This window comes from Etheostoma cragini, chromosome 3 (assembly GCF_013103735.1).
Source record: "Etheostoma cragini isolate CJK2018 chromosome 3, CSU_Ecrag_1.0, whole genome shotgun sequence".
Classification (NCBI taxonomy): domain Eukaryota; kingdom Metazoa; phylum Chordata; class Actinopteri; order Perciformes; family Percidae; genus Etheostoma; species Etheostoma cragini.
The window spans coordinates 4,708,320-4,720,602 of NC_048409.1; the positions used below are offsets into that span (position 1 = coordinate 4,708,320).

Sequence of the window (12,283 nt, forward strand, 5' to 3'; positions counted from 1 at the left end):
TGTGGAGGAAACTCATGACAATGAAGTGCAGTTTTGTACACATTTAAGATAGGTTATTGTAATAACTGTATTAAATCTTTGGTGCGTAAGTTTTTAATATTAATAACCAACATTTAAGCCGTTGCCAAAAGAGTTGCTACAAAGCTAATTAAAACGATCCGCTGCACACAACTTTCTCTATCATGTTTTCCTTCACCGTAACCTCCTTAGCTACAAGCTACTGCAGGGAAGAGGGGCAGTGTGCGGTCACAGAAGGCTTGTATCGTGTGGACACACCGACAGTGTTGTCATCACGTAGAATTCTCCATGAGAGTGACAAACTACACGCTATAGCTTCAACATCTTGAATTTCTCCTGCAAAACATTGATTCAGGCAGTCATCAATAAAGATCCTATTGTACATAACAATCATCGTTTTTGCAAACTGATTCAGTATTTGAATCAAAGCGTACTATATGTAAAGTCCCTAAATCTTTGTAAAGATACATCCATAGCTCTAATGGATTATCTCGATGTAAAAATATCAGCTTACCCTGGTGGAATCATTGACTTCCATCTGTGCAAGCAGCTTTCCATTAATGCTGAAGTTGCAGAAGCAGCCCCTCTCATAGTTGATGATGCAGTGGCCCTCACTGGACACTGAGATGAGCCGTGGGCACCGATAGTGCTCTGGCCCCTCCAGAGCCCGCAGCAGGTCCCCTGTGATGGTGTGGACCAGACATGGACCCTCTGCCAACCCAAACATGCACAAGCTATGACAAACTGTGCTCATGTAAACCATTATAAAATCAGAGAATTTACTTTCTGCAGTTCTAGCATGCAGAGATTCGTGGTCCTGGCTGTTTCTGTGAGGCGCTTGCATGTGCAGCTGGGTACACAGAGTTGTTGTGATACCAATTACAGTAGTCAAAAATGCCTCAGATATTACCTAAAATGCTGGTATTAGTATCAGTGAATATTCAATTCTATGCACAGATCCGATGCATCATTTACTCCCAAAGAAAATCTACTTTAAAATATGTTATTTTTATTATTGTTTTGGTTATGGCTGACTGTCAAACTACAAAATAAAAGAAAGCTCTATGGCATTCTCTGTGTGTATTTATTTATGTTTTAAAAAGGCTTTAACCCCAGCTAGGCCACACAACAATGAGAGCAGTTAGACAGTGGGGAACCTTCTATAAAATCATCTCTCAATGCAAATCAAACCTGCTATTAGGCTAACTGAAATAAAACCATCCTAATCTCTAGGTATGTGATAATGTGTATGGAATATTTTAATTCCAACGGCCAAGGGAACTTCGTCAGGATCCCCAGTATCCTGATCCATGAAATAACTGGCCTTTAAAAATAAAGCTCTGCCTGCCTCTATGGGAATTTAACATAGGGCGGTCTATACTTATGCCCCCTGTATTTTAAGAACATTTATTTTTTAAGATACATTTTTTATTCAAAAAAAGCAAATTGGTGTACTTAATGGTTGGATTTTTCCATTTTTTTTTAAATTAAGGCCTTAAGATCAATTTCCAAAAGATAATTTTTTTATTCAACTTTAGCTGGGGTTCCTATACTCATGAGCAGCACTGTATCAAATACATCTAGGGTTATTAGTATGCAGCTGCTAACTATTGCTTCATATATTTATTATAAAGTGTTACCATATATTTCTAACACACTGGTATTGGATCAGTACTTAGTATTGGATGATACGCTAGTTAAAGTATTGGAATCGGTATCCGGGAGAAAACATATTCTATTGGTATGGTATGGACACATGCAGGTCTAGAGTGTTCATTGAAACAAACACCTGTCAATCTATGTGGGTTGGTAATAGACTGGTAGTCTAAAGTATGTATACCAATTCATCCCTGACCTCCTCTCTGATGACAATAACATTAAAGGGAGACACTTACCTTTGGCTCCGCTGATGACCAGGCCCAGCTCTGCGCAGACTGACACACACACAACTTCCTGGTCATGGCCCGTCAAAACTGCTCGTGGTGCTGGGTAGTCACCTAAAAGATGACACGTACATCATAAAACAGTTGACTTGGTTGATTTAAGATCGTCTGACTCTGAAACCATCATCTAAACAATCAGAATACCTGAGCAGCTAATCTGAATTTCTGAACTGGGATTTCTGTCCAATGGTCTACAACATAACTACCACACGTTCATCAGGCAATAAAATCAAAGAAACACAAGCACGGTGATTGTGACGCGCATCTGCTAGCAGGGAGGTCCCTTTGAATTGTTATGTAAATGAAGGGATGGCAGCCACGCCACTTGATTTCATCCCGTGTGTCACATGATTGATGATGGCCAGGGGCGAGGTTAGTGAGGGGGGTTGCACAGCACCCGGAGGCAACCTCTAGTCTCTTTCTGAAAAGGCTATGATCACCAATACTGAATCAACCCACATCATGTCCCTAACTATTGCAGTGTCTTACAGAGAGTCAAACCCGTTGAATCCATCAATAAATTAATATCAGCAGTGGAAATTATCTCCATTTAACAACAAAGAAAGAAATGCAAACCAAATGCAGCCAATGAGAAGCAGAGAAACCCAAAGAAGCTCTAAATGTACATTTACATGTAAGTATTAAAATATAACAGAGAAAGGGGTAGATAGGAATTCTGAGTCAACTAAAAATGCTTTAGGCACCCAAATTAGTGTTTGATTTAATTTATATTTGGTTTTATTATTTTATAAAGAAAATAATCCTACTGCTGTTTGGGTGGGCCCGTAGTATTCACCACCTCTCAGTCCACTAGTGATGGCAAACTCAAGTCAAACATTAAATACTCACTATGTGGCTGCTGGCGTCCACACAACACTCAAAAGTTCAGTGAAAGTTTCTCTATCCACCTGGATGACAGTAACGTCCAGTTACATGATGTGGACGTGTGTCAGACGCCCCCCCCCCCCAGCATATCACCTCTGCAGCTGTAGCGGTCCAGTCAGTGAGCTGTACTGTGATCGATGCACCACAGTCCCTTAGAGACCAGGAACCTGAGCAGCGCTGTCAGTCCCAGCACCCACTGCTGAGGGAAGCTGAATAGGACAAGTGTCAAAAAAAGCCTCCAGGGGGGAAAAAGGGACCTTATGCGGCTCACCTACCCGACAAAAGATTCAATCAGCCTGTACCTCGAACCTCACCCCCCCACCCTCTCCTAACCCTTGGGACGAGACCAAGTCAGCCACCACAATTACCCGGTGCAAATATCCCCTTGCACCGGTGTGTTGGGCTGAGCCTGAGAGGCAGGGCCATGATTGAGCTGGAAGTTATTTTAATTATTACACGTTTAAGACATATGCAGCCTTTTCGGGTGCGGGTGAAATCAATTTCTTTGGCACTCCACATCTACAGGGCGAGGAAGCAGTGATCCAGAGGGTTGCTGCCACATATTCACACAACCTTCAACCAGCATTATAGAAAATATAATAGGCACGAAATCATCAGAATGAGACTGGTGGAGAGGATTGTTCAATGAGGAATAAGGAAATAAGTCCGGGAATAAAGAGGACTTTGGTGTTCTGTGTGGTATATGACATTCATCTGAGGGCTTCGAGTGTGAAAATATAAAAGGGCGGTAGTGGTTTATCCCTGAGGATCATTATAAATGACTTTGAGCTGATACCTCTGCACGGCCCCTGTTCCTTTATAAACTCCCTCCAGGATCCCACAGCGTTATTTCTCAGAATTTCCTAAAGCAAGCCAGATTATCATCTGCTGCCTCCACAGTGTTTCTGAAATGACGACATATTGGTAAGACATTCGAAGGGATTCGACTGAGTGAAAACGCATCCTGTCTTTTGTTTGTTGAGACGAGCTATGTAGTTTCCTTCCCTTTTTGTCCATTGCAGATGCATTGTAAGCACTTGTAGTGGGAATATCAGGGGAATACTGTTTTCCTGCTGCAGTAACACAAGTGCTATTGCCCCTTGCTAATTGGAGGCAACCAAGCTGAAATTCTTAATTAACTGTCGGAGCCTCAGTGAAGTTAATTAGAGAACACTCAAAACTAATCTGGAGCTGTATAATCTGTAACAATTGGAAACATGAGATCTTCTAACACACACACAGACACAAACACACTGTATTGTCATCCAGAAATAAAATAATAATGAACTCTTCCTCGTCTTCAGTTTTTCTTTTCCATACCATATATGGTGCTCCTCCTTGTACAGTGCTGTGATGTCTGTTTCCCCTACCCTGATGGATTGTTTTGAACACAGCCAATCAGTGAGAATGAGCAACTAAATGAACTGAGCAGCAGAAATCACACACTGGGGTCTACTATTATGAAAGCCAAGACATCTGGAGTCTTCTACTTGAAAGCAGAACAGCTTAATGCCATAAATCACACTAATATATCACAACTACAGTGCAGATACGTTATCTTCTCCGTGTCTCTCCACATTATTTGATTTCTAGGGTAGAAAGCATTTTTTCCAGTGTTGATCAAAGGCTCTTTTTGAATATACTAACAATACACTGACGCACCTACACAGACTTATACGAGAGCAGGTGAAATACTGATACGTAACTTTGTTGAGAGGGCATTGCTACTGTGTATACTGAGTAACTGTGTGTACTTTACTTACTGTTATTGGGGTTGTCGCCGATAATATGGTGCCGTCCACTCCAGTACCACAGCAGAAGTGTAGCATCCCTGGACCCAGAGACGATGTAGCAGTCTCCTCCGATGTAAGACTCTGATCTGGCCAGACATGTCACTACGTCCCAGTGGCCGAAAACTATCTGGGTCAGCTTGCCTAAATAAAAAATATGCACAGCAGTATTCGACGTTGGCAAAAACTGTTAAGTCAGAAGTTCCTGAAATGCGACATAATAAAACTACTCCTGCTGTTCTGAAAGCTCCACTGACTGTGAGGGAGTATTGTATGGGATAGTGAAAAATGTTTTCAGTATGGTTAAATCAGTCGGTCCCAGCCTCTTTGGCTTGTGACCTCTTCAAATAAAACGTCTGCTTGAGACCCGTCATTACACATTAAGGCTTTAGTGTGGACAGGGTGAGGCAGTTCAACCCACAAGAGTGATTTTTCTCTCTTGGTTTGTAATGTTTGAAGAATTTTTAGAGGCCAGAATAGGTCAAAGTATCTAGTATTTCATAAGAGAAAAGAAACAGACGTTTTTACTTATCCATTCAATCCTCTTGTGAAATTCATCGCGATCCCCAAGTTTGGACATTAAATGCAGCTTGTCAAAATGTAGTAAATTATGATCTTGTTGCCACTGAGTCATTATCAATAGAAAAGAAATTAGCAGAAATGAGGCCCAGCATATTGCAGCACAGTTTTCACTTTCTCTACAAGGCTCGTCAGGAGAGAACAGCAACAATACTGTATTATTCCCATTATAGCGCTCGGTCCTCCACACGTCAGTGCACACCTCTATAGAAAATAGAGTTTACACTGTAACCTACCTGTCTCGGAGGAGTACACACGAAAGCTCTTGTCCCAGAAGCCACACACCAGTATGTAGCGGTTGTCAGCTGTCACCACAAAACAGTGTGTGGTGATTTGGATGCTCTGGTCCACTAGGTCTGTGATCTGGCGCTTGTTGCTTCCAGTATTGTTGGCTGTTGGGAATAAAACAGAACAGAACTTGTGTTATTAAGTTATTAAGACCCTTACAGCTAAAATAAAGCATATAAATGCCAGTGGTCAACTTTCTTGCTTCAATGCTGTATTTTCCACTCAAAACAAGGACGCCTACTCACCAACCAGAAAGTCCATCTCTATAGGGAGGTGATGGGCCTGCTCAAGAGAGTAGCCTGGTGCTCCCCGGAGACCTGGATTCAGGCAGGGAAACATAAGTATATTAAAGATTAAGGCTATTTCTCACCTCTGCTGGTGTGCATGCTTACACACAGACCTCCATCAGGTCCATCAGAAAGCAGTGGGGATTAACGCAAGTACAGTACATTTCCAGGATAGAGCCTGAGATGTCATGCTTTGCCCCTCAGAACATGCCTGATTGGTTGGGGGATTGCTGTGGACAAAATACACCAAGCGATACACTTTGTATCCAGTAACACTGTTACTGTGTTGTGTAAACATTTTATAACTTTTGCAGTTGGCAAATGTTCCACCAAAACTGGTTTCTGCCCGGGACTATTTGCCGAGCCACAGTGACTGCTTACGGAACCTGGCGCCGCCCAAGACGATTGTGATTGGTTTAAAGAAACGAAAACAACCCAGAGCGTTTTTTTTCCCCGCCTATTCCATAATGGACTGTATGTGTGGTGTAACCAAACTTTACTCCACAGCGTTGTGACACTTGACCGATGATTTATGGTAAATGTCTTTTTATAGCCAAAGGTTTTACTGTTATTACTATTATTACTGTTATTATTGTTATCTTTATTCTGTCTTTTATCTCTCTATACTGTATTTTTCTTGCTGAAAACTGCAGCTGGAAATTTAAATTTCCTTGTGGGCGTCATCCCAAAAGGATTAATAAAGAGAAGTCTAAGTCTTGTGGACTTAAGTCTAGCAATGCAAGACTAATAAGAAAGATTTCTGTCTTTCTTGCTGGGCTTTGTTTGTATAGTGTCAAACAGAATGGAGACATCTTATCCGTGCAATCTTTATCTGGAGCCAGTTTCGAAACAGCAACACATCTGAAAATATGGAGGCCTTATTATCATCGTTATTTTGAAAAAGCCAAACCCCATTTCCGTCCTCTGCGACAGGATGGCAAGGGTGCTGCAGCTGTGTTCATTAGTGTGGGAGCAGCCAGAGCAGCCACACAGTGCCGACTCTTTGGTCCTGGGCTCAGTGTGTCTCCGCAGTGACAGATGGGGACGTGTGAGGAGAATGTGGTGCAGTTGCGGCCTAATTTCCTAGTAACCATTGCTTTGGCCCTCTGACCCCGAGGTGAGGCTGATTCTCAGGGAGGGGCTCTGTGGGTAATGTTGTTCACACATGTCTGAAAAGGAACATGTGGAAACACTCATGGTCAGCTTACCTAGGAGGTGCTAGCCTCTCACACAGCCAGCTGGCTACAGCTCTATTATGAGCGGTGGGCAGGTTTGTGTGTGACGTTGATGAAGTGATTTTACAGGGCCGCTGCTGTGGTAGGTATCGCACGAGGTGTGGCACTTTTCTTTTCTTTTTTTACGAGGGGCATGTGATTGAACACATCACCTGCCTTGTGTGTTGAGCTCCACTCACCGACGGTGTTGTGCCATCGGTTGACAGCGAATACGCGGCTGCAGGTGACAGTGACCACGGCGGGTATGGTGAGGTGGGGCAGGGTGTTGGCGGCCACATGCGTTACCGGCGAATTGGACGGAAACTTCAACACCATGATGACGTCCTGCTGCATCTGGTCCTTGAACATGAGAGGACTCTGTGGAAGGAAACACTATTGAGTGGAAGAGAGGGAAGACGGAGTGTAAAAGGATGAAGGGATGAGATGGCGGGAGAGGAGGAGTACAAGGACAGTGGAGCAGGAAGAGGAAGGGGGCGCAGCCGGAAGACAGAGGGATGTAGAAGATGTAATGGGAGAAAAAGAATGGAAAGAGGCAGTTAGTGTGGAGGTTGGAGGAAAAACTAGGTTCAGACACACAGTCAGACGAGGGACTGGTCAGACAAGGGAAAGACACGGAAAACTGGGATGGAGTAGGTTGTACACGTGAGATGGTGCGAACATGATACACATGTATCAGAAAGACTGAGTTTGGTCCACAAAGAAGGAGCATTACATTTTCTTTTTAAAAGACGGGCTCATTTCCCCACTGTAAAACGCAGCTCAACCTTAACAACCCTGGATTAAAGTTAAAGTGTAGCAGGAGTAAAAGAAATGGAGGACACAGTGATCTCGACAATACTTTGGAGTTTCGAACTAGTTTCAGCTCTCATCTTGTCCTTAATTTTAGAGGCTTGTGACAGAAATGGATGAAAACATTTACATCTGTGGCAAAAGTTGAAAACTTCACTAAAAGGTCTCAAAGGAATCTGCCTTACAAAGTTTCTTGAAGGGAGAGAGAAACAGAGAGGGCCATGTCGGCATAATGAGGGCTAGGCTGAGTATTACATGGATTAGACAGGGAAGAGCAGCTTAAAGCAGAGAGAGGGAAGCCACTAGGCCAGTAGGGAGCACTCTTCCCTTTACACCACACTGCTAGTAGCAGTAACAGCTATAAAAGAAAAGTGTTGTCTGTCTGTGACCTACATGAGGTAAGAGTTAGGCTCTGAAATAGTTACATAACAGAGTGGATTGAGGGAAATAGGAAGAAAGAAAGAAATCTGGGACATCTATCTTAATCTTGTGTCTACCTACAAATACAGGCCCCGCAAGCCCACACCATTCAGGCTTGCACAGGTCCACACGTCGTCTCTCACACACACCAACACCAGAGGTGCGGGGAATTTTCCCAGCATGCGAGTTGCTCTCACCAGGTGCATGGCGGAGCTGCGTGGAGGATGTGGCTCAATAAGCAACTGAGATGGCGTCTGTCCAAAGCTCTGGATCTGTGCCTCTGTGGCCTGCGGGAGAGAGAGAGAGAGCGGCTGTCACAATCAATATGCATCAAAGTGATGGGTCAATGCGTTACTTGACAATGCAAGCAAATCCTAACTCAGCCGTGCCTCTGAGGAAAGGGGGAGGTAAAGGGAAAGGGGAGCACTCCCAATCCGCCTGGGTGCTCCCCCTTCCCCCCACAGCCTGCAGAGTCATCCAAGTGTTAGTATGGAAGAGACAAGCCTTTTCCTATTAACATGCTTCAGTTAACCATTCCCATTTCCAGGCGCAGGGGCCCCCACTGCATAAATGTTAACCTGGAGTGACATCCAGCTAGGACTGCAGCAGGCCGGCCTGCTTTCAGATGTTATTGTGCTTGAAACAAAGGGGAAAAGCACATCCATGCACACAAACATACGTAGGAAACAGGAGCACAAAATCACACAAGCAGTCCGAGACAAATTGGCAGAGGAACCTTGATGAAGGATGATTTATGGGGTACAAAATAGGAGTATGGATTCTGGTGACACACCCTGAGTACAGGAAAGAAAGAAAAAAAAACACACCGGAAGAATCTCAACTATCATTAGAAATTAACTTCCATTTAAATAGACAAAAGATTAGCTTCGCCTCGAGTGCGTGAGGGTAAAAACAAGCAGTAAGAGCTGCTGAGCTTGACTGAAAGTGGGGCACTCCACGGTGGGAGTGATTGATGTGACTGGAGCCACTTCCACCATCAGAGGGGAGCTTGTAGATGTCCGTCAATGCCACTGTGCACAATGGAACATGCATCGCTCAGCCTTTCGCCCGCCCTTCTGGCTGCCTGGGTGACTTGCCTTCATTTTCCCCACGCCTGTACACACCGCTCACAATCAAAAGGACCTATTGGGCAGCACATGACACAGAGGGAGATGTGGCAAGGAAAGTTTGGAGGTGATACTGAATTAGGACAGGCCACCTGCAAGCCAAACAGTCGCCTCCACCAACACCCCCCGGTCACTTCCTATCTTCCACAGCACCAAAAAAGGCGCTGTCCACAGCAGTGAAAGTGTTCTTGTGAGTTTGTGAGCACATTTGGCAACCATTAGGTGCTAGTCAGTGTTTCTTTACAACTCAGTCCGTCAAGTAATAAGCAACTGACATTATGGCTTTTTAAGGTTAGGTTTGGGGTGAGGGTCACAATGTCTGTTCAAATAAAGAAATTTGATACAAAGATCAGAAAGGCAAAGGAGGCCATGTGGACAACATCCCCATATTTCTGGTGCTGATTCTATTACCAGGGAAACAGGGCTGCTGTATGTCCAATTTTGGTAGTCTTAGACAACCTTGATGCCCGAGAATTGTTTCCAGAGTGCAAGCGGAGGGTGTGTGTGTGTCTGTGTGCGTCTGTCTGTCTGTGTGTGTCTGTGTTCTGTATGTCTATCTGTGTGTGTGTGTTTGTGTGTGTGTGTTTTGAGGAAAGGGGATCTGACTTGTTGAAGGTTAACTAAAGATTATGTTCTGGATAATCCAAATGTGTCAATATTCTCTTAGGTACTAATCCTCTCTGAGGTATGTCACAAACATATCTCTATCTCAGTCTGGGATGGGGAGCACTTAACAGGCACTTCATTAGTTTAAGTCAGTTCAGACTCTGCTTTTTGGCTGATAAGTGACACTTATTGCCAAAGCCATCTGGATGATCTCCCCTCCCAGCAACACGCGCCTCGCTTGGTTGAGCACCAAACATCCATCATAACACACAGTGTCTGTCTCTAGGACTTTGTTCGCGTGTGATTTGGGCAAAAATGCTTCAGAGGTGAGTGGCTGGCTGCATCTCTCTCTAACTGCTGCCTGGTTCCCAAACTGGTAAAAGAGAGGCTGCGTGGAGCACCCCCCCCCAACAGCATCCTCCAGTGCACTCATGCAATGCAGCAGCACAACAGCTCTGCCAGACAGAATGCAAACACGGCCTCGCTGTGACCCACTAAGCAGCGTGGGAGCACGCTGAGTCACGCCACCTGAGTTAGGCGGCGGCAACTACAAATATGAAGCTGCTTCACCTTTCACCTTTTGACTGACTCGGGAGATTACAGAAGCAAATTGCTTTCAATAAGCACTTTTGGCTTTTAAGTAGTATAAACCGATTATAAAAACAGATCACAGTAGCACAGAAACAACCCAGACACGCAGAAACAAGCTATTAATGTAATTGCGGTCTTCCTTTCCCACGTGGCGACACTCCGGCCCATCCTGGCCAATGGAAATGTGTTTAAGATAAGCTTATCTGGATTTATTTAAATCCTCAAGGACTAACATTGAATTAGCCTCAGGTTGTTTCTTGAGTGACAGCGGGAATTGACATGTGCACTACTGTACACGGGAGCAGAAATGTCTCAAATGATGTGTCCACCAGCATGATTGTCTCTAATGCAGTCCTCATCAATGGCAATGCACACATACTCCTTATTCTATGTGATACATATGAAGGACGTTTCTTATTATTGAGGTCAAGCGTTTAAAGACTTGTGTCCCGTCACAATGAGAATATCAAGGTGAAATTCAATTTGATAAGTCTAGTGTATCTCAGCTGCTTCAAACCCTTCAATGGCAAGCCACAGCACACTTTGTTGTCTTTGTCGATTGAGAAGGGGGCGGGAGGGGCAGTGGCAGCTGAGGAGGAATGGAGTCCCACTGATGAATAATTTGTCTGTTTACTTGTGAGTGACTCAGCGGGGTTTGAATCAAGGGGTGGCTGTCATGTTTGTCCATAAGAGAAGGCTGTCAGGAGGAGCATCACATCGGAGGACTGCTGTTCCGGCAGTGTGCCCGGTAGAGCTGTCACCGTGCCCTCACCCAGAGGCCCGGCGGCAAGTCAGAGGGTGTCATCATTTCCTTTCTGACACATGGGCGGAAATTATCTCTCATGAATTTATTGACATTTCAAATGCCTTAATTGTTATGACTAATGCTGGGTGTGCAATTTCACCTGTCAGGCTCACAATGAATCAATACCCCGGAGTCAATCGTCACATTTCAGGAGAGGTCTAAGCGAGACATTCACTGGGAACTTTTCCATGCTCCACCTCACAGGCTCAGAGAGGCAGCTCGCAGACAGGAGGCGTGGTAACCCTGGTACGATAAATCCTGCAGGAAATCACCCACAAAATGATCATAGTGATATGGACTCTGATATGAATATTGTTTTTAAACTTAACTTCTTAGTCTTAACTTAACTAAATTTAATCAGCAGAGCATTAAAGTACAATACACCTGTTGTAATCTGCCTGGTGAAATACTGTTATTTTCTTCAGGTTTGTAGGGGGCTGTTGAAAAATGATCAGTTTCAGAATAAATATTTGAAACTTGTACATGCAAGGAAATCAGAATGCCATTTTAATAGACTTCTTCATAATGCATTTCAGGATACTGCTTGGTTTTAGTATATGGGATTTAGATATACAAGGTTATTATTTATGTTACAGGGAGAGGAAGAATGCATTGGGAATGAGTAACATGATTACAGGTATGAAAGCTCGTCTTAATTAGTGCCCATCATATCAGCACTACATCAGTCGGAATTAGCCGAGCCAATTTCTCTCTTCAGCAGAAATACATTCACATGTCACAATAGCGACTACATTAACTGGGTGCACAATTAGGGAGTCTTGAGTAGCAGCAACTAACTAACAGTACTGTCATCTCTCAGGGTAATAGTAGTAGGTGGTGTAAGACAGCTAAAAGAAAAATCCCCTCAGCTGGATGAAGAATAATTTAAAAAAAAGCATCGCCCTGGTCTTTCTCAAAAT

The 12,283-nt window shown here is 43.9% G+C and overlaps 1 protein-coding gene across 8 annotated transcripts in view; it reads right to left on the reverse strand.

The window, feature by feature from the left end:
* Nucleotides 1-12,283, reverse strand: part of nbeab (neurobeachin b) — a 258,747-nt gene that overhangs the window by 5,982 nt on the left and 240,482 nt on the right. For 6 of the 8 annotated variants that reach the window (XM_034866233.1, XM_034866253.1, XM_034866261.1 and 3 more), the window contains 7 exons: nt 8,432-8,521; nt 7,205-7,397; nt 5,749-5,820; nt 5,452-5,607; nt 4,610-4,780; nt 1,914-2,015; nt 533-729 (listed from right to left, as the gene is read on the reverse strand). In XM_034866233.1, coding sequence (XP_034722124.1) covers nt 533-729; nt 1,914-2,015; nt 4,610-4,780; nt 5,452-5,607; nt 5,749-5,820; nt 7,205-7,397; nt 8,432-8,521 — 981 coding nt within the window. The remainder of the gene's footprint in view (nt 1-532; nt 730-1,913; nt 2,016-4,609; nt 4,781-5,451; nt 5,608-5,748; nt 5,821-7,204; nt 7,398-8,431; nt 8,522-12,283) is intronic. The other 2 variants (XM_034866267.1, XM_034866246.1) reach the window with 1 other exon arrangement.